This window comes from Mytilus trossulus, chromosome 4 (assembly GCF_036588685.1).
Source record: "Mytilus trossulus isolate FHL-02 chromosome 4, PNRI_Mtr1.1.1.hap1, whole genome shotgun sequence".
Taxonomy (NCBI): Eukaryota; Metazoa; Mollusca; class Bivalvia; order Mytilida; family Mytilidae; genus Mytilus; species Mytilus trossulus.
In genome coordinates this window covers 49,252,094-49,275,988 of record NC_086376.1, presented here as the reverse complement: position 1 = coordinate 49,275,988, position 23,895 = coordinate 49,252,094, and the positions used below count along the sequence as shown (strand labels likewise).

The 23,895-nt window shown below is 32.6% G+C and overlaps 1 protein-coding gene and 1 pseudogene across 1 annotated transcript; one reads left to right on the top strand and one right to left on the bottom strand.

Annotated features, from left to right (window-relative positions):
• Positions 1-23,895, top strand: part of LOC134716660 (cilia- and flagella-associated protein 206-like) — a 45,688-nt pseudogene that overhangs the window by 7,273 nt on the left and 14,520 nt on the right.
• On the bottom strand, positions 11,053-12,477 carry LOC134713987 (uncharacterized). The gene is made up of 2 exons (XM_063575247.1): positions 12,296-12,477; positions 11,053-11,549 (listed from the first exon to the last, which is right to left on the bottom strand). The coding sequence occupies exons 1-2, from the start codon at positions 12,451-12,453 to the stop codon at positions 11,402-11,404; spliced, it is 306 nt and encodes a 101-aa protein (XP_063431317.1). The 5' UTR covers positions 12,454-12,477; the 3' UTR covers positions 11,053-11,401.

The window sequence follows — 23,895 nt, the reverse complement described above, 5'->3', positions numbered from 1 at the left end:
ACTTTTGCTGAACAAAATTGATGGGAAGTTATACAACTCTGTCAAAAGTATATACCAAAGTTCTGAGTCCTGTGTTCGTATAAACGGTAAACTAACATCGTGGTTCTGCTGTAAAACTGGTGTGAAACAGGGAGATAATTTATCACCGACTTTGTTCTCCATATTTATAAACGATCTTGTACAAGAAATTAATAACCTTAATCTTGGGGTTGACTTACTTGAAACGAAGTTATCATTATTATTGTATGCGGATGATATAGCGTTAGTTGCAAAGTCGGCTGAGGATCTTCAGTGTATGCTGAATACACTGCACCAATGGTGTAAACGTTGGAGGGTGTTAATCAATACAGATAAATCCAAGTGTATTCATTTCAGAAAACCAAAAACCAAAGAAACTAATTTCGAATTTACAATTGGTAAAAACAAATTGGAGAAGGTTGAAAATTACAAATATTTAGGGATTACATTCAGTCATAACGGAAATTTCAAAACCAATGTCGAAAATTTGTCGAAAGGCGGTGGAAGAGCACTAGGAACAATCATATCTAAAATTCACAACAATAAAGACTTCGGATTCAATGCCTACGAAAAACTGTATTACTCGTGTGTAGTTCCAATCTTAGATTACGCCTCAAGTGTCTGGGGATACCGAAAATTTCAAACAATAGACAATATTCAAAACCGTACAATACGATATTTTCTTGGTGTTCACCGTTTTGCGCCTACTCTCGCCTTACATGGTGATGTTGGATGGGTCCCTAGCCAGTTTCGAAGATGGACAAACATGGTGAGGTATTGGAACAGACTAGTCAAGTTTGAAGATGATCGTATAACGAAGATCGCTTTTAATGCAGACTATAACCGATGCACCGACAATTGGTGTAGCGAATTGAAGGACATTTTCTGTAAACTTCATCTAGAACATTATTTTGATTCAAAAACAGCTGTTAATTTGAAAACTGTAGAAATGAACATTCAGCGACTTTATTCAAACATATGGAATGACAATATACAACAAGTACCAAAACTTCGTACCTATGTAACTTTCAAATCTGCCTTTAATCAGGAACAGTATGTAAAATTAAATTTAACCAAAGTCGAACGCTCACATTTAGCACAATTCAGGTGTGGAATATTACCTCTGAGGATAGAAACAGGACGATATATAGGTGAAAGACCAGAAGAAAGACTTTGCAAATTTTGCACTGCAGACGTGTCAGAAACTGAAACTCATTTTTTACTAGACTGTACATTCTATTCTGATATACGAGAACATGTTTTTGGTGAACTTTTGTTAACTACTTCCTTTATTTCTATGAACATTAATGAAAAACTTATTTTTTTAAATATTAGCCATACTCGAAAACTAGCCAAATACATTGTACAGGCATATTCTAAAAGACGAAATTTTGTTTACAAATAGCTTAATATTTATATATTTTTATTTTAAAATTAATTAAAGGTTAACTTTCGTCAACAAAAAGATAATTTCATGAATAATTTGTTATTTTGAAGAACGTGATATATTGTTTTAAAATTACTTAATTTCATTTGAGGTGACTTATAGGTCCATTGGGCCGGGTGTATTGATATTTATCATATATTGTATATTTATAATCTGTACATATTTACACATGTCACTATAATAAATAATTTACTTACTTACTGTACAAATAAAGCAAAAATGTATTTGTATACCTGTTATTTGAACAATAGATGACTGATGAATGCAGGATAATAAGATGTATTAATATTTAAAGTTTTATTTTTAATTTTTTTCATAGTTTTCGTGTGAAGTTTGTTTTCATTACCTGATGGATTAAACACAAATGCAAATTTTTACGATTTTAGTTTGGTTAGAATAGATAGCAAACTTTTCAAGAAAAATGTTCTTGCTGCATGATGTTCACCTCGTCAGAAAATTAAAATGATCATAAAAAATATAATCTCCAAATAAATAATAAAACTTCAAACATTTCTACATCTTATGATACTTATTTGATTAATATTGATTAGTTGAAATAATAGGACAGTATTGTTAGTGCATGCATATTAATACATGGTCTTTAACATATTTTAAGAATGTAATAATGTAATAATTTGACACATTCCCCATTTCCTTTGTCAGTTTTATTATAGGGGACATTATGATGTGGTTGATAAGGAAGTCTATAAAAAAGTCAGCTGGAAATATACAGGAAAATGATAAGGTTCTTTTCTAGCTTATAATTTCAGACAATAAAAAAAACCAATGGATATCCCATGAATCTGATTCTATTAAAATATATGATAAACAGAATAATTTATGGCAAAATCTGTATCGCATACTGTATCGCCACTCGACCAATATCAGCCCTCGGGACTGATATTGGTTTCTTGTGGTGATACAGCATGCGATACGGATTTTGCCATGTATTATTCTATATATATCACATCAAGACATCTGATTCTGTTATGTTGGAAGGGAAAAAACGAAGGTTGACTGCTTAAATATAATTCAATACCCTGTAGGATAAATATTTTTTTGAGAAAATCAACGCTTTTATTGTGCTGTGAGAATATCAATTAGTTTATGATCTAAAATATGTTAATATAAAAAAAATATTACAGGAAATAACAAAGATTACATTGACATAATAGTATGCTGTGCCTTATAGACAAGAAAATGTATTAATCATACTATAAATCAGTCTATATCAGTAGTTATTAACCAACTTACTACAATATGTATAGAAATGCCCATGCTTTTATAAAAGGAAAATTTCGACATCTGGTCATTATGAACGGAGAAATTGCTACAGCCAGTCATTACGAGATCTCAGTCATGCATTACAAAATCTCAGTCATGCATTACGAAACCACACCCATGCATTACGAAATCACAGACTCAGTCATGCATTATGAACAGATGAAACGGGACATTGATTAAAACAAAATGACGTTTATTTCTTTAAATAAGTGTGACATTTTTTTATTCTTTTTTAAACTTAATATCATAAAAATAAGTTTAAATGATGTTCATTAACATTGTTTTGTAACAACTTGAAACGGAAATATTTCACAGCCTTTTTTGAGAACGATTTTCGATTATTATCACTGTTTCATTTCCGTTGTTCAATCCTCAGAATGCAGACTTTAGAATAGTTAAACTGTCTGATTAATTCTTCCCAGCTACTTTTTATTTGCTAGATGAAATGAATTTTAATAGCTTAAAATTAAGTACTTGGATGAGAAATCAGAAATTACATCTGACAGTCACAATGTTGACTAAAATTCCATGCGAAATTGAATGCGAAAAGACAAGTTGAAGTTCAGCTATGAAATTCCTGTATCTTCTTCACGGTAAGTTTTTTACTCTTTGTTTAATGGAAGAATAAAAACCATTTAATAAAAATGTTATGAAACGGGCTTTTCTGTATTGGTCCTGTTGTAGTTTGTGGATAGCTGTATAATTTTGGATCCGAGACTCGAAGACTGTTCTTGAATGAAGTTGCCTTTATACATGTTATAGTTGGTTAATAAAAGTATCAATATATGGACTTTTTCATATTGGCCCTGTAACATGCCCTTGATATTAATAATGGCCTCGGACAGTTGTAATGGCCCTCGGCGTTGCCTCAGGGCCATTACAACCATCCTTGGGCATTATTAACACCTTGGGCATGTTACAGGGCCAATATGTCCATACATTAATACTATAATAATAAGCTTGAGTTGATGCATGATTGATGTTGATTATACTTAATCAGTTTTCTTGGTCCTCAAATGCTTTATGATCTGTATTTGTAAGATAATATTGAATACAAGTAAATTTTAAAACAGGGACAGCGACAGAGTCAGTATTGTAGTAACTGATTAGCAATCATAATAGCATATCATTTCACACTGAAATAACAAAGACTTTTCAGGTTACAAACTTCACATTTAAATTGGTATATTTGTACGCAATCTGTATAAGAAATACTAAGATTAGACTGATTTTCTCTTGATATTTGTCAAAGAGTTATTGCAATTTAAATGATTTATTTGTAATTTTAGAATAATGTTATTAGCTGTGCTCATCATTTTGAATCACTAGAAAAGCAATTGGCAACTAGAATGGAGTAGCTACAAGCAACAGTTCAATCAAAAACCGCTGTCCCTACAGCCCAAGTTTATGTAAGTATTCATCCACAAACACACATGTAAAATTGAGAATGGAAATGGGGAATGTGTCAAAGAGACAACAACCCGACCAAATAAAAAACAACAGCAGAAGGTCACCAACAGGTCTTCAATGTAGCGAGAAATTCCCGCACCCGGAGGCGTCCTTCAGCTTGCCCCTAAACAAATATGTAGTCCACAATAAAATGTATTTTTATTGAACAAAAAACAAACAAAACATTGTTAAGTTAAAAGAATAGGAATTAAGATATAAATCTGGCTAGAAATGTGGGAAATAAAAGTCAGCATATTAATTAACTAATATGTCCTGATAACATCAAGTCAAGTGATGTCATGAAAATACAGCAAACTTTTACATACTTTAACTAGAATGGTACAAAAATCATATTTTGAAAAAAAGTTTCTTGAATTTCTTTGAATGTGACTTGCATTTATCCTGTATGAATTACATGGTAATAAACATCATTATTACATTGGTTGAAATGAATTACATTGATTTCCCAGTTAGATAAAAATCGATAATTTCACATGTGAAATAAACGTGGCTGTACTGTCTGTCACAAGTCGCTTGCAATAACAGTAAGTTAACCAGTTGAGTTTAAATACTTTATTCCTCAAACTTTATAGTAAAAAGCTACAAAATATAAAAAGAACATCATAAGTAAACATAAAAGACTCGTTTTCATTTATAAAACACACAATTAAGCAAATGTCTATATTTTGTAAACTGTTCGTGTTAAATTGGCGTTCCATAGATTGTTTTTTCAACAGAGTTCCATTGTGTCACAATATTTCACAAAAAATTGGGTAAATAGTTCAGGTAAGTATAACAAATCCATGTGTATGACTGTTTATAAGGTAAGTATAACAAATCCATGTGTATGACTGTTTATAAGGTAAGTATGCTCCAGTAATAGTTCAGCAGCCGGTTGTACGAACGTTTCATTAAAGTTAACGGCTCATTAAAATGTCATTAGCGCATCATTAACTAATGTGTCATTAAATCTGTTGTACAAATATTTTAATGAAGTAAAAGTTCATTAAACTGTCATTAAAAATCAGATTATTTAATGATGCCCATGGGGCATCATTAAGAGTTCATTAGCAATTAAAGATGGCAGCCAATGTTTTATTTGACCAACTCGGACGCCAGCGAAATGACCGTGTGTACAGGGAAAGAATTGATCACTTATGATCAAATGCGCAACGAGGAAGTTCGGAAAAGATACAGATTCAACAAAGAAAGTATAAGGTTCATTTGTAACTTACTTAGAGACAAACTGCAGCAACCCACTAAGAGATCACAGGCTCTCTCTGTAGAGCTCCAGGTAAATTATGAAACAGTTTTCGCATACAAACCCATTTCCACCTGTCAAAATACTGTTTACTAAATGATGTCATATATCTATAACATTGGGAGCGATAACGGGCACTATTTTTGTTCCCGATCCGGTTTCTTCAATCAAATAGTAAACCTAATATGTTACACCTGTACCCGATTAAAAAAGTAAATAAACATATTTAATCAAATTCCAGGTATAACACAAATCTGTATATTACAATTGTTAGTCCGAGATTGCTTTGACGTTTGAATGCCCTTTTATGGAATTGCCACGGGAATAAAAAGCACTCCAAAGCAAAATCATAATTGTCCTTGTGTTGTTCTTTTCTATCTCGAAATCGGTATTTATTATGTGACACATTTTTAGGAGGGTCCGCTTAACTATATCTAAAAGAGAACACATGAATACTTGGATAAAACTTGGTTCGGGTACGCTCTAAAAATAACAAAGTGAATAAAAAGTGGCTGGATTTGTTTACGCTATCCAGAATGAATTTAGGGGAGCCTTGGGGAGGGGGAGGGGTAGTATAATTCTTGATAACTATGAATATTATCAAAGACAGGTGAAAATTGAAATGACTTTAAGTGTATAATTATAAATTGACTTTACGCAAACAAAGATGTAATAAAGATGAAAAATTAAATCTGTTAATGTACAAGTCTGTATGACATTTAAAACATTTCTTTTAAATATAGGTCTTGATAGCATTACGTTTCTATGCTACTGGAAACTTTCTGCAAGTGTTGGGAGATACTGTTGAAATAGATAAGGGAACTGCATCTCGGGTAGTAAGAAAGGTATCCCTTGCCTTGTCAGAGCTCCTCCCAGTTTATGTAAAATGGCCTTCCGAGGACGAGAAGAGAGAAATAAAAAATGATTTCTACAAAATGGCTGGCTTCCCTGGAGTAATTGGCTGTATCGATGGGACACATGTTCGGATACAACGCCCGTCTGAAAATGAACCTGCCTTTATAAACAGAAAAGGGTACCCTTCCATCAATGTACAGGCTGTTTGTGACAGCAAAGGTATGTACTGCAAGTATAAAATAAATCTTTCTGTCAAATCAAGAGTGCATGCCATTCAATCGCTTGTCACGGTACTAATAAAAAGCTGGGTTGGTAGCCGAATCACAATTCAAGTATAAACTGAAGACTTAATTCTGTAGTCAGAGCTTAAAAAACATGCGGAAACGACTCTGTTAAAATTTTAAATCGCTTCCCCTTTTAAAAAAAAAGAGAAAAAACATCGCATGATACTCGAATATAATTTAATTTAGTTGAAGTTATATTTGGTTTAATTCATATAGTAAAATCTCTTTATTCTAGGAAGGTTCACAAATCTAGTAGCAAGATGGCCAGGCAGTACCCACGACAGCCATATGTTAAGGACCAGCAACCTAAGAACCATTTTAGAGAGGGACAACAACGGTTTACAAAATGGTATTCTTCTTGGTGACAGTGGTTATGCCTGTAAACCATATTTAGTCACACCATACTTAAGACCATCTGACCAGAGCCAAGAAAGATACAATGGTTCACATTGCAGAACCAGAGTAACAATAGAAAGAGCTTTTGGTTGGTGGAAAAGACGTTTCCACTGTCTACATGGAGAACTTAGGATGCACCCTGAGAGAGTCTGCACAATAATTGGTATGATATCTTTAAAACCTGATAAGTATAGTGTCTAAAATATAAATAAAATATAATATACGGGAATTTTTTTCATTAATCAATATTTTCGACTGACAGTGAAATACTGTATTCATTTAGGGACTTACTATTTTTTACCTGGGAAAGGGGCTGGTCATTTTGAAATCAAACACATTTAGTTTTCTTGACCCCCCTATAATATTTAACTTTTTTTTATTTGATCCCCCTCTATCGTTGCCTATTAAACATACCAAAATTTTGTTCACAAAAATATTGCAAACAATAAATATCCTCAGTGGATTGAGTCCAAAACCATATCTTGCCTTGAAATACGGCTCTTCCAAGAATATTAGTTGATAGATCGGCAAGCCAGTACTTTGAACTTTTTTCTGACTTTTTTTCAGATTTCCTGTATACTGGACCATATTTTTTTTAATTGTATTGCTAAACAAGTTAATCACAACATTTATAGCTGACTATGCAATATGGGCTGTGCTCATTGTTGTGACCTGTAGTTGTTAATTTCTGTGTAATTTTTGGCTCCTGTGGACGTTTGTCTAATTGGCAATCGTACCACATATATTCATTTAACATTTGATTTGTGAATGCAGGAGAGAGTGGTGTCGCTCCCTTTTAATATATTTTTAAAAATTTGGTTGATGATATCGGAAGAGATTATTCAAACATGACAACAGCGCCGCCCCCTTTTATTCCATATGTTAGTGTATACATTGTAAACTGCCTTCTTACATTTTCTTTCTCATGAAACCAGAGACATAAAATACAATTGTTTAATATGTCTCTGAAATCACAAATATCTGAACCCCGTTAAATAAATGGTATTATTGGGATAAAGATGTATCAAGAGGCCAGATTACCCTTTGTAAGCCTCAATAGGGCTTCTTTATAGACATGCGCATATGTGATTGTTGAATACACATCTACAATGGAATGCCGAACAACAGGTGCCCGTTAACATTGAAATATAGTCTATCGGACAACAGCTTGAACACAATGATGCACTACATTGCTTTAAAGGTAGGAAGAAAACAAAGCTTGTCAACTTTTATCCCCAGGGACATCTGCCAGGCTCATAAAAAAGTAATTAATTCCAAGTTATCCGTTGTCAAGTATAATATTGTGCCAGCCGACTCGACCCATAAAACATTTTGAGACAACTCGGACCCTCAGAGCTCGGAACATCTATGACTATGCAGACGATTGAGTGATGCTCCCTATTTTTTTTTTTTTATTTCTGTACGATTTTGTATTCGTTATTAAAGATGACAATTATAATACATAAACATTTTTCTATAAAATAGAGGGTGGTCAAAGGGGGTTCTGAAAACTGAAAAATATGAAATAAAAATTACAAAATAGTTGCATATTTTAGCAACCATATAAGTTGCATCTGAATTGAAAAAAATGATATTAAATTATTATTTTTTTATTCTCTACCAAGCACATCAATCCAACATTTTAATTATTGCAGGCAAAATAGCATTAGACACTGCCTATAATTAATTTCATGGACTTTATCTCCTACATGTACACATACAATATCTGTGCCAACTTTCAATAAATAAAGTTTACGGTTGAAATCAAATGCAGGACAAGCACATGCTTGTAAGGATAAGCACAAGAAATATAGAGAGTACTGACAAGAAACAACGAAAAAACAATCATTCCATAAACCAAATTATAGTTGATTTATGCATTAACTTATGATAGAAACTAAGTAACATTAAAGGTCTACATGTAAATACAAAGTACAAATGTATGAAGCATCCAGGTCTTGGACCTTTTAAATTAAGCTTTTAAGAAGTTAGCCAACATTGCAGCCAGATCACTTTCCCTATTTCAAGTTAATTGCAATGAAAGTCTCAGGTTTAACAACTAGACATTTATGGTCAAAATTCATGTTGTTGAAGGAAAATAAGCCTTTACCATCCTCCAGATATAACACAAATCATCTTTTAATGCTTTGTCTGAGTTAGCATGATTGACTGTTGAATTTGCATGTCACTTATTTTCCACCTTAAATTCATCTATTTGATTTCACATTATATGTTATTCAGGTCTCAGACATTCCTGGCTTGAGTTTATATCCCTTGAGCAGAATACATATATTGAAAAACTCAACCTGATATGTTCGGCATACATTCATGATTTGCTGTGAATTTTTTGTATCGTGTACATGTATGTAATAATTGATAATAACACTTTTAACATTAAATTTAAGTATTCCAAGTGTAATCTTAGGCCCGAGAACACAGTTATTTCGTAGTGCATTTCTTTTAGACAATAAATTCAAATTAAAAAAATCGCACCTGCTCTTTCTCAAAGAGATTTTTACAGTGTAGTGTACTACCAGTGAGACAAATAATATCAAAATTATAGAAAATTCTACCAGCTCTAACTCAAAATATTGACAATTCTGTGTTAAGGGGGTGTAAAATTCAGTTTGACAGCTTCAGACGTGATACAATTTGACCTTTTAGAACTGGACCAATTCACTACTTAACATAAAGATTCAGCATCAAAATTTTTTTGACATGTAATTACACACCCCTTCTTAATATTTCATGCATTTAATAGCAAGAACTTAATTGGGAAAGTGTATCAAATAAAACATGCAAGTTATACACTGTTTACACTAGGGACTATATTCGTAGACAACGAAAACCAAAGGACAATAACTGTGTCCTTGGACCTGTAAATTTGATGATTTTGTAATGAAAATGTATAATGGATTGATGCATGTCATTGTTTTCCCTCTGTGAGCCTCTGACATTCCTTAGTGTTCTGTATAGCTTTTGACTACTAGTACCTCACATAGTAACTGGTGATATGATGACACCCCCTGGTTTTCCTGAATATATACCAACATCTCTGTGTTGTTATCTAATCACAAACCTTGACACATTTGTAATCCGTAATATTAGTTTATATTTGCAGAATTGAACAGCCTGTAGTTTATTTTTTTTCAGGATCAATACATTGAAATAAAACAATGTATATAGCTCACTATTGCTTTATTTTTTATTGAAATGAGTGCTTGTGCAGTCTTGCACAATTTGGCAATTCTTTTAAGAGAGCCACAATTGGACCAGGACCAAGATGTTGACATTGGGGAGATTAATGGACAAAACAATGGCCACGAAGATGGACATGGTGTAAGAAACTACATTACAAGAACCTTTTTTAGCCAATAATTAAATATATATATGCAGGTAAGTTGCTTCACAGTATAAACAATTTTAGCATTCAAAATCATGAAATTCACACTAAGTAAACAAGTTATTAAGCAATGAGAATTTTTGGACATATAAATGATATAAAATGACCCCTAGTGAAAAATACCAAAATTTTTAGATATAATTAAAGTGAAAAGGGTCCTTGTTTGATCATATTCTGTATAAGACCAGAACAAACTGCAACCTTTAATTGCTTAAGGTGGCTCGGGCCTAATCGAAGTTTCTATCAGAAGTGCCGTATTTTTGGTTATTTTACTCTTTACAGAAAATCGATCAGGTTGAAAAAAATAGGGGGTCACGAACCATTTAAGCTCAAAATTTTACTTTTAAACAGGTATGTAAAAGGACCATTTTTCAATGAAATGATCGGGAAAATAGAGGTGTTGACATATTTTTATCAGAATATCAAAAAAACATTCTCTGATAATTGCTCCAAAACTATTATATGAAAAGCTAGAATATAGCTTCAAAGAATGAGCCAATAAAAAAAATAGGTCACCGATAAGTGAAACAAATATTTTGCCTTAAAAACCCAAGTTTTGGCGGGAAAATGGTGAAATTGAAACATCATTTTGACCCTTTAACAAATACAATGTACGGATAATAACGAAAATATTCTATTAGTCACATAGCTACAATGATTCAACATTTCTAATCAATCAAAATATTCAAAAAAATCATATTGAATTTACAACAAATACTTTTGTAATTCATGCGTGAAATTATGCACAGTCGAAAAGTCCTGAGCCACCTTAATTCAACTTCATTGTGTCTTGGATGACGGGCTGTCCCATAAGCAGTCATGAATACTAAATCTACATCTTTTAAATTGATATTCAGGCCATGTATGCTAAAAAAATATACTGAAACTAATGGTTAAAACAATATTATGCATCTAACCAGTGTGAAAATTATGTTAAGATAACAAACAAATATTTTCTTAAAACCAAAGTCGGTATATGTAATCACAATAATCAAATAATTAAATCAATCTTCAATGTCTAGATGTATTTTAAGCTTCTTATTCATTAGTTCATAATATAGTGTTTGCTGAATTAATTTTTTCTTTTGTTCAACCAGCACCTCATATTGCATTCTTGTCACATCTTCAGGTTTTATTTTCCTCTTCTTGGTTCTGAAAGCATAGAAAAGTTTATTAAAAGCATTTTATTTGAGCAGTCATACAGTACATTTAATTTTGTTTCCGAGGTTGAAGATAAGTCGCTGAGTGTTATTTATTGCTTTTAGAAAAAGACCTTTATCTCTACTATTAATTTCTCCCTGTTCAAAGTGTTTGTCAGGATTGTTTTTACCCAAATAATTAATTGAAGAAAAAAACAAATATTTGTTGAGTCTTAGAGGCATGATTTTTTTATAAGTTGTTAATGGCTTTGAACTAGCTGTGAGTACTCTCAGATCTGTTCCTTGTGTCTATTGTGTCGGAATGTATAAGTACTCGGTTACGTCCACTTTTATTTTTTGTCTATCTGATGTAATTCAGTGGTAATCGTTTGTTCATGTGTTACATATTTGTTTTTCGGTCATTTTTTTACATAAATAATACCGTTAGTTTTCTCGTTTGAATTGTTTTACATTGTCTTATCAGGGCCATTTATAGCTGACTATACGGTATGGGCTTTGCTCCATGTTGAAGGCTGTATGGTGACCTATAGTTGTTAATGTTTGTGTCATTTTGGTCTTTTGTGGATAGTTTTCTCATTGGCAATGTATTTAACTAATAGTTTATTTCTGTATAAATAAATATCCTAGTTTGTATTATTATGTAAATTTGTATAAAGGCTTTCACTTAAAATATTTTGCTAGAACAGCTTATGTCTCCATATATGATGTTATTTTAAAGTAATACAAGTAAATATATACTTTTCAGATGTTAAATGCACATCAATGATCTGCACATCTTCTGTTGATGCTGCAGGTGCTCTCTCTTCACACTCTATTGATGGACTGGGATGGCTTGTGGATACAGAATTAGCAGATCCTTCTTTGAATTGATCAACAAACTTTGATAGTAAATTCATTGATTGTGGCGTACCAACAATTTCAACTGCATCATGACCTTAAAGACATAAAAAAACTTTTCAAGCTTATCACAATAAATCAATGATTTGAAGTTATAAATAGTCTATTGATATATATATTTTATAAGAAGATGTGGTATAATAGCTAAGGAGACAACTCTCCCCCCAAGTCACCATGTATTTAAGGAATGACTGTTAAAAAAATCTATGTTGAAATAACATCAAAAATATGGTGCACAATGAATAACCTGTGTTGCTTCTTTTTTTAAATTGTGCTTCACTATTCTTATTTTATTTCGAAAAAGACAGATAAAATATAACAGTTACCAGTAAGTTAATCGAAAGTGTGATCCCCAATGAAATATGAATACAGTAATAGGATGCAGGTGCCTACAAAACAGACAAGTTACATGGTCCGAGACCACAATTGTCGTCCCTTGATTTTCGTTGTTCACGAATATAGTCCCTAGTGTTAACAGTGGGTTACTTGCCAATAATTTTTATACCCCTTCCAAATTTATTTCTCCATGTTTAATGCCTCAAATTGTAAGTAGGGGGTGAAATTACACTGTAAAAAAATTAGGGTCCAGAATTTTACAGGAAAGTAGTGATTTGGTCCAGCTGAAAAAGGTTAAAAATTAGCACTTCGGAAGCTGTCAAAAGATTTCAAGACACCCTAAACACAAAATTGTCCATATTTTGAGTTCGAGGCGATGAAGTTTTCTATAATTTTGATATAATTTGTCCCAAAAGTAGTACAACACACTGTAAAAATTTCATTGAGAAAGTGCAGGTGGAATATTTTTAATTTTCATTTATGTTCTAAAAGAAATGCACTACGAATTAATTGTGTTCTCGGACCACATGTTAAAATAATAATATTTTATTGAGTTGTACCTCTATCAAGTTCTTGTTGAAACTATTTTGGAAGCTAGGAGCTATCATGGAACTAAAGAAAACTTGTGTGAAGTTCACCAGGATAATGGTTAACAACATCGGTGGATATGGGTTAGCAACACCAAGGGGCTATAGGTTTTGTAACGACGTGCGTTAACCAATTAAAATCCTAGATATATACTAAGCCGGGGATAATTAATTTTCACTCAAAACTTAAAACCAATAAAAAAAGTAAGAAGGTAACATTTTACATAAATATCTTAAATGATATAGCTTACATAACCATGATAGTTGGCTTAAAATTTAATATTCACATACACTGAAGTTACATAATATATGAACAGAGATATCATGTAATGATGAGAAAAAAATATATCATATGGTAATTGTGTTTTTATTTGTTTGACTGTTTTGTCTAAATGTTTGTATCATTAGTATTCAATAAAGAGTACATGTATATACATTGCAATGATGAATCATAAACATGTTGTATGAAGAACACAGCAGAAATAATAGTATATAGGTAAGGCAGAAACCTGTAGGTAGATTTACATTAATGTATCAAAGAGTACCAGGTTTATAGTGTCATTGACTCTGCTAAAATGAAAAAGGAACAGGGATAGACTTTCTTGCAGGTGAAATCTCTCACTTAATCAGTCTTACACTTGCACTTGTCAGTTATACAGCTTTGAGTTGTAAATTCCAGAACTTATATGATCTTATATTATGGTGAAACAATATGTCATCATGTGATGATTGAATACTATAGTACATCTACATATATTAATGCTTCTTAACCTTAATATGAATCAAATTATAAGAATTTTATAGAAGGCCCAATATCAGGTTTTTAAATTATGAATGATGTATGTCTGAAGAATAATAATCCAAATATGGAAGTAGTACACTATATTAGTTTAAATCTCAAAAGGGAAAAAAAAAACAATTAAAAACATTTCATATGAAATTGTCGTTTTTTTAGGGGGAGGGGCATGACCTTTATCGGGATATCAGGATTGATGCTTTCGGGATGTCGGGATTTAGATTTTTTTAAATTCAGGACCTCTCGATTTCATTTGTTAAGCATGGGATCAGGACCCTTTCTACCCCATCTAATATCTATATTGAAGACATAAAGTACATTTGAGATTAAATGTAAGCAAAAAAAAACATACTGTACCTGTTGTTGTGAGACTAGAATCTTCAATTGGTGACTACACCCCCTGCAATCCCGTAAAACTGGGGCAATCTTTGTATATGTCAACAATCCTTTCCTGTGCCTCTGTCAAAGGTTTTGGAGGTGGACCACCGCCAGTTCTCTGGTGGTCACGGGCCTTCTCTGAGTAGGCTTTTTTGGCCTCTTGATGCAAATTTGACAACTTATTTTTAATTTCTTTTGTGGATCTGGGGCACACACCTAAAGAGTTGACCCTTTCAGTTATGTGCTCCCAGATCAACTTTTTTTTTTCACTGGTCACGGAACTGGTGCCCTGACTTGAATTAAATTTATCACTGATAATGGATATGTTCTGTTGCACCAGTTCCGTGATCAGTGTTATTTCAGACGGTTCGAAGTTTTTTGAACGATTTCTCTGCGTCTTTTTCTCCATGTCTCTATAGTTTGGGCATTGTTAATTATAGCAGACGACGGATGTTTACAACTTAGGGAATTGTGGGAAATATTTAGGGGAAAACCAATATTTAATGATAGTTTAATGACGCACCCTTCATTAAATGTTAATTAGTTAATGAGCAACAAAAGTGTACTTCGTACAACACATTTTAATGGACTCATTAACTAATGTTACATTAACAACTTAATGCATCATTAAGCCTCAATGACTCATTAAGCTAATGACACTTTCGTACAACCGGCTGCAGGTAAGTATAACAAATCCATGTGTACGACTGTTTATAAGGTAAGTATGCTCCAGTAATAGTTCAGGTAAGTATAACAAATCCATGTGTACAACTGTTTATAAGGTAAGTATGCTCCAGTAATAGTCTGGTAAGTTTTTTTAGGTTCAAAGTAGTTCGGCTGCAGAACGAAAGCATTTCGGTAGCCTGATCCATAGGAAGCATAATTTATAACGATTATGCATATGACCAATGCTGTCCATATAAAAGAAGATCAAATAAATGTATGATGGCGTGTATTACTTACACTGTTCTGACATATAGCAACAAATTTCCATGCAGTGTCCATGTTGTAAACAAAAACGAAAGTAAGTAAATGGGACTTATTATGGGAGACAACTCCAAATGTTCAAGCAATTCACAGTACAGAGACAGCACAGTGGTTATTTCACTGTCTGACATCAAACAACAATAGGCGTTGTCAAGACATGGGAACGAAACAAATTGTGAATACGTAGGAAAAAAATATAGTTCCTTACTTTTTCTACATAAATTTCGTAAAAGAAAGACATTTGCCAATGTAATAAAAAGAATAACTAATCAAAGAATTCAAATATCGAAAAATATTCAACTTGTGACCAAACAACACTGATAATTAACTCATGCGCTACATGCATTCGTGAATTAATGTGTTGTTCGGTCACTCGTTGAATATTTTTCTCTATTTGAATTCTTCGATTAGTTATTCTATAATTAATAACTGGATTGCTCAGTGGAAATTATGTCTAGCTCCTTCAAATTAATATACATGAATTATTCAATTGTTTTAATTTGTTTTTTTTTGCCTGACCATACATGCTATACATGTACCTTCTTTTGAAATATTTAAAATTTGACAGCAGCATCAAATACCTCAATGCAAAACTCCCACTTAGCTGACCATTGATGACATTTATTTTATCTTGTTTTATGTTACAGCCTCAGTTCATTCATCTGTCGCAGTTGTGGAGTGGTTTTCAAAATGTGATGGTTTAACTCAGTGTTCTGAGCAATATATTTGCTAGTCTGGAACCATTTACAAGGGTAGGTATACATTGAGTTAGTTACACAGAATTATTGGTAATTTGCAGATTTTTCCTTTGATGTGTATTCGCTGATAATGTCAGTATCAGTGGACTGGCTGTGATATAAAAATTATTGGGTTAGTATGCAAATGACGTGCGCGAATGCAACTCGTAAGAATCTACTTTCCCCTTTCATTCACAAAATTGCGCTTGATTTTTTTTCTCGCAGAAACACACGAGATTTTTGGCGAATGAAACACTTGACATTGTTTGAAACTTTCACAAAGTCAGTTAAGCCTTTTTAAACAAATTTTTGTGAAAATGTGAACAGAAAATGTGAATAGAATTTTTTTTTTATTGATGTCTTTTAAAATGTTTGAAATAATTATGAAGCCGACAGGAAATGAGTTTGTCGTCAGATAATTTTATAGTCAGCTTTCATTGCCTCCTGTATAAATGTCTCCTAACTGAGTGCTTTCTTAAAATTATTTGAAATCAATGTAATGGTTTTCATGATGAACACTAGACAATAATGACAAAATAAATGTAATTTTATCCACTAAACTAAGTAAAATATAATTATAACTTGTTGTTGAACTCAAAATGATGATTGATGAAAAATCTGCTGATTCATATCGTACCATTCTTATTACTGACTATCACTTAGGGAGGGTAGGAGTGGTCCTGATCCTGAAATCCAGGGTTAAAAAGCATGAGATCCCGAATCCTGAAACCCAAAAAAAAATAGTTTCTGTATCCCGAAAGTATCAAACCTCATATCCTGAGCTTAATAACACAAAATCCTGAAGTCCGGATAAAGGTCCTATCCCCTTTCATCACTAGTCTATGCTGATGCTTTGTGAAAAATGAAGAAATTTGACTTATCAGTATGCTTCCATTATATTTGCCATTGTTAGTGTCATGTCTAAAGCAGAATATTAATGAAACACATGCACGCAAGAATTCCTTTTCAATACTTTGAGCAAGAGAACTCCATGTTTACTGCACTGTGACAAAATTGTGACGTCATGTGTGATTTGCCATGATTTGACGCGAAAAAGAAGTTTGTTTGTTATTTTCTCTGTTATTGCAAAAACAAAAAGTCTTTTATTTTAAATATATATTCCCTTGAAAGTCATTATATGTTCTTACTAAGATACTTGTTTCTTTGTAAGATGTCAAGAAGTTCAATTATTTAGTTCTCTGCAATAAGTAAGTATGTATTTAAAAAATTTAAGAAATAATTTATTTAGTTACATTTGAAAATAAAATAATAGATAATGAATAAATATATTTTTTAAACATTCAGTTTACATTTAATGAACCTTAGTTGTATGCCAAGTTTTTTGTTACTTTGTTAAATTGATAATGGATAATATACATTAGAAAAATATAATATAAATGTTTCTTATTTATAGGGTCACAGAGAACTGTTAACAGATGAGATCCTGACTCCCTTCTTAGATGGAGCCATCATTGAATCAGATGAACAAAGAATTCAAAAAGTATGAAATTATATTTTATGAAATTTATTTCCTCCTTCAAAATAATTATTCTGGTAATTTAAGATTTAAATTTTAGTTTATACAATAAATAATTCCTGCCTACGTCAGGTTGGATATTTATAGAATACAAATTGAGATAACAGAGAGAGATATTTTTAGAAATTCCTAAGAGAACTGAGATATTTTAGAAGATTGGTTAGCCAATCAGATAGGAGATATAAGTAAAGTATAAATAGCTCGTTTTAAGCTGCTAGTTCATTGTAGCATTTTTTTTTTTTTAAATTCAAAAAGTTTCAGTACAAAGTAGTTGTTACAGTATTTAAACTGATGTGCATAACTATAAGTGTTGGCTTATTCAGACTTTATTTGAACTCAAATAAGTTATCCGGTATGATGTGAATTAAATATATCAGGAAAAGGAGCATAAACTTTGAACAATCCACGTGTTTGTACGGCGAGAGTCTTCATTCATACGATATGTGCTATTTTATATTTTGATTTGGAGTTTTTATTATTCATAGAACTGAGGTCTGTTTATTTATTTATACACTTATATTGCATTTGACATTACATTTATACCCATGCACGGAAGCAATGGGTCCGATTAGGAAAAAGAAAAACAATAATACAGTTATATATAATCCTACATTACTTGAAAATTGGACAATCACTAGTCTAAAAGCAGAGTTAGAAAGAAAGAATATCGCTTTTCCATTAAATGCAAAACGTTTTACATTGGTACGTCTTTTAAAACGATACGAAAATTCCAATAGTATCACATCAAACACAGCAAATGCACGTGGGGAGGAAGTACGAGGCGAAAACACACGTGGGGAAGAACCCTTAAATGGTAGTGCGGTATACCATCATGCATTGCCACAACAAAACACACGTGTAGATGGGGATCCGGATCCCATGATGCACCAAATATAAACAATAATGAAAACACGCCCAGTAACGACAATTGTGTTTTGATTGGAATTGTTTCAAAATTATCATCGACTGTACAATCCCTACAACAATATACTATTCTGGTTCAGGAACACACGAGATAAGCTTGTGAAGACAAAAACAATAAATCTGACCCTAGGAGTTCAAGATCATTGTCTCTGGGCAAATTTATTCAGGCTTTTGGAATTTATAAGAACATAATGTGTACAACATTTCCTCACCGTAGAAGTGAGCTGGATCTTTATGAACGTGATTTGGTAGATATGGCCACCAGGTATCCGGGTAAGGGATTTTACCAGTACCATAAACGGTTTTCTGCTGATGTGGCAAGCTCATTTAAGGCATAACAATATTCCTGTTGACTGGTCTATCAGAAATAACACTTTATTTTGCAATATTTTTGCGAACATTAAACCTAACACATGTAGCATTTGCAGTGGCACTTTTCACTCAAGTAGTTATTGTGATCAGTCAAACAACAACAATAGGAATACGACAGGGTCAAACAGGTCAGATCAAGACATACACGGCAGGGAGCGTTCTTACCATGGAGGAAAGGAAATCTGTAATAATTTCAACGGGAAAACAGGTTGTTTTAGATCTCATTGTAGAAATTTACATATTTGTCTAAGTTGTTATGGAGAGCACCCTAAAACAGTCTGTACGAGTTCAAAAAACGAGGCACTAGGATCCAACAAAATCGGGTCCAATATGCAGAGAAGAATGTAAACGATCAAGTTTCCCTAAGTTTAGGAGTAACAACACCAATTGTGATTAATAATTTAGTTCATGAATTTGAAAATCATCCAAATAAGGAATTTAAGAATTACCTAGTTTCTGGGTTAAGTCGAGGTTTTTCCACAGGTATTACAACATTACCATCTAAGTCTATTGAGTGCAAAAATTGAAAAACTTAAGATCAGCGTTATCTCAACCAGCACATGTTTTAAAATTAATAGAGACGGAGGTAGAAAAGGTTTTTTTAGAAGGACCCTTTGATTTTATTCCATTTAAACATTACCGCATTAATCCTATCGGTGTGGCAGAAGGTAAATACAATAAAAAGAAGCGTTTGATCGTAGACTTGTCAGCTCCTCATGAGGATCCAAAAAATCCTAGTTTAAACGAACTTATCGATAAAAATATTTTCTTTGCAATATGTATCAATTGATGATGCTATCAGAACTATCAGAGGCCTAGGTTTTAAGTCTTGGCTTTTAAAAACCGATATAGTCGACGCCTTCAAGGTTATGCCCCTGTCGCCTATGTTATGGCTGTTTCATGGAATCAAATGGGATGACAGATATTACTTTTTTAATAAATTGGTGTTTGGGTGCAGGTCTAGCCCAAAAATCTTTGACACTCTTTCACAAGCAATTTATTGGATTGCTCAGAACAATTACAATATAGAGCACATTTTACACTTGTTAGATGATTTTTCTAGTTATTGTACCAGAAAAAGACAATGCCCAACAAACTATGAATACTTTTTTAGGTATTTTTAAGTCATTAGGTGTGCCACTTTCATTTAAGAAAACTGAAGGACCATGTCATAAGTTAGAATATCTAGGGATATTTTTAGATACTATTAATATGGAGGCTTATCTCCCTTCAGAAAAGGTTTTACAAATTCAAGAAATTATAGAATATTTTAGTAAGCGCAATTCTTGCACAAAAAGAGAGTTATTAAGTTTACTAGGGCATTTAAATTTTGCGTGCAGAGTTATAGTGCCAGGTAGATCATTTGTTTCACACTTAATTAAACTATCTACTACTGTCAAAAAGTTGCATCACCATGTACACTTAAAAAGCTGTAAACCAGATCTTATTATGTGGTCAAAATTTTTAAAAGATTGGAATGGTGTTTCCTTCTTTTTAAATGATAATATAATGAATGCTGCGGACATTCACTTGTTTACTGATGCTACACCTTCCTCATTTTGAGGTTTTTATCAAAATGAATGGTTTCAAGGTGACTTTCCTTATGAACTATTGTCTTGTGAGCAAACATCTATGGGGTTTTTTGAATTGTATCCGATTGTAATGGCATGTGTACTGTGGGGAGATAGATGGAAAAGAAAACGTATATTATTCAATTGTGACAATTTAGCTACTGTTGATATTATAAAAAAGGGTAGATCTAAGATTTCAAGCTTGATGAAGTTAATGAGAAAGCTCACTTATCATTCAGCAATTAATAATTTTGTAGTGCATGCCAAACACATTCCTGGTATAACAAACTGTATAGCTGATTCTCTTTCTCGTTACCAGATGATGAAGTTCAGAGCCTTGGCACCACATGCAAACGTGATACCAACTCCTTGTCTGCATCCCTCAGAGCTGATGATGGTTTGAATTTAAAGTTAGACGAATTATGGGATGCGTCTTTGAGCGAAAGCACTATATTGACATATAAATCCGCGTTTAAATGTTTCAGAACTTTCTTGGTCATGAATGGTCAACCGTGCTCCGAAGACCTTCTAGTCTATTTCGTAACTTAGTGTCAAAAAACACTTAATCTTAAACACCAGACTATTAAACTCTATCTTGCCGGAGTACGTCATTATTATATAAGATTTTTAGGATATGATCCTATGGCGAATACTTTCAGATTACCAGTTATTCTTCGGGGTATTAAAAAATCTCAGAACAATGTTGTCCAAGAAAGATTGCCAATTACATCATCAATTTTGAATAAGCTTTGTGCTTTATTATCGAAAGAAATATTTTCACCAGTGCTAGACCTCATGTTTCAGTGTGCTTTTAAAATGGCATTTTTTCGGTTTTCTTAGGTGTGGAGAATTTACCTATCGGTCTTATAATGATAATTCATGTACAGTACTTTTGCAAGATATCACTGTGGATCCAACGAAACAGTTCATCATTTTTCGCCTGCGATCATCTAAGCGTGACCCCTTTCGTCAAGGGGTGATTATTACTATTTATGAAAATGACACATTTAAACCAGTGGATACAATGAATAAGTATCTGTCTTTAAGATATAACAATGGCGCTTTACCAAAATTTCCACTTTTTGTCGAGGATGAATTTCAATCATCACCATTAAGCAGGGAATTATTTATTTCTTCATTGAGACAACTATTGGACACACTTGGCTATAATACAGTAAAGTTAAGTGGTCACTCCTTTCGTATAGGAGCAGCTACATCCGCAGCAGCATGTGGTGTCGAGGATCATATTATTCAAACATTGGGCAGGTGGTCATCAGACTGCTACATACGTTGCACACAAAGTATTGAAAAGAGCTCAGCATGATATGTGTTTTCATAACTAATGCATTTGTGGTAAATTAAAGCGTGAAATGTAAAGTACAGATTATTATTGTTTCTTTTTTTTTGTAGTTTTACTAACATGTTTTTTTTTTTGTTTTTTTTTTTGTAACATTATGTGTCATTTGAGTAGTAAAAAACATGGAGACATTTTTGATTCCATGTTTTAGTGTAATCATATATATATATTTGAATTAAATATTGAGGCTACTTACTTTTTGTCATGTTAATTTCGGGGAAATTATTTTTTACCCCCAAGTCAATTATACATCAGTATAGTAAATATTCTTAATTATCAGTTCCAATTATTATTTTATAAGTAAGCATGGGATTATTTTGCATATTGTGCTGCTGGTATCGGATCCACCGCAGCCGATACCCCGCTGCTGGTATCCACCGCAGCCGAAACCACGCTGCTGGTATCCACCGCAGTCGAAAAAACCCACTGCTGGTATCCACCGCAGCCCAAACAATGATGCAGGTATCCACCGCATCCTATAGTTAGTAGGTTATTTTTAGAATAATGTTTCAAATTATTGTTTAGATTGGGTAGATTTTTATATAGTGAGTAGCCCCCAAGAAAGCCAAAACATAGATACATTTATTGATTATATTGTTACATTTTTTATATGCTGTCATGTAGTTTTTAGCAATTATATAATGGAAGTAGTATAGCTTGTTTTTTAGTAGTCTAGATAATAAATATATATACCACTATGCTATATTATGATGTTTGTTGTTTTGTCGTCTTAGATATATGCGAGGTTAAGAAGGGATCGGAACTACTATAGACAATAGCTTTTACTGATTGTCATTTAGAGAACATATGTGCTTATACAGTCATATCGATTTAACATTTGGGTTGTCGTAATTTGTCTTTGGTAAGTCGTTTTTTCAAGTCACTTATATAGAAAAGTATGATTGTATAAACCACTTATTATAATCAGAGACATATAATACGTATTATCATTTATCATATATTTAGTACAAAATACAGCTATTTTGTATATCTAATAAAGGTTCTTTTTTTCCAGTCTGTATCACCTACCCTGTATCGCATACCCCGTATTGCATGGCTAAACCCGTTTTTTTTTTTTTTATACATCAAGTCAGTTTTTTAGTTTTTTTTTTGCTTAGAAAAAATTTCCAAAAAATAGGTTAATTTTTTGAATGACGTCATTGTTTGGTATGTAACGTCACGAACGTTAAGTTTTCATATTCTATGTGACGTCACGAACATTACGTTTTTACAACATATTTTTTGGCACACTAAATGCAACTATAAAATATACAAAACACTCAAATAAATACAATAACAAACAAAATATTTAAAACAACAGATTGTAAGGTAACCCAGGTGCTTCGTATAAATAATTGAGCAGTTTTTTTAAGGCTTTGAAACAAGAAAAAAGCAGAACTGAAGGTAACCCAGTGCTATGGATCAGAAAACAGTTCATATAATATTATACTCTTCTGTTGAAATATATGATAAAGCGTATAATACATGGCAAAATCCGTATCACATGCCGTATCACCCTCGACCAATATCATCCCTCGGGCCTAAAGGCCCTCTGGCTGATATTGATGTCTCGGGATGATACGACATATGATACGGATTTTGCCATGTATTATTCTCTATATACTTGTATAAAATATTACTAAAATTTTACAGTTCATTAACATTTGAAAATATCACAAGGCTATGAAAGGATTACTAGCTTTATTGACCAGATTCTTAAGAATTTCCATAGCGGGCTGATAAAGGTACCTTTATTGACTGCTTCTGGAATGTTATCACATGCCTTTCCGTTAATTTCCGTGACGTTTATCACATGCAACTTCGTGCATTTCCGGAAATTTGATTGAAAACGACAACAG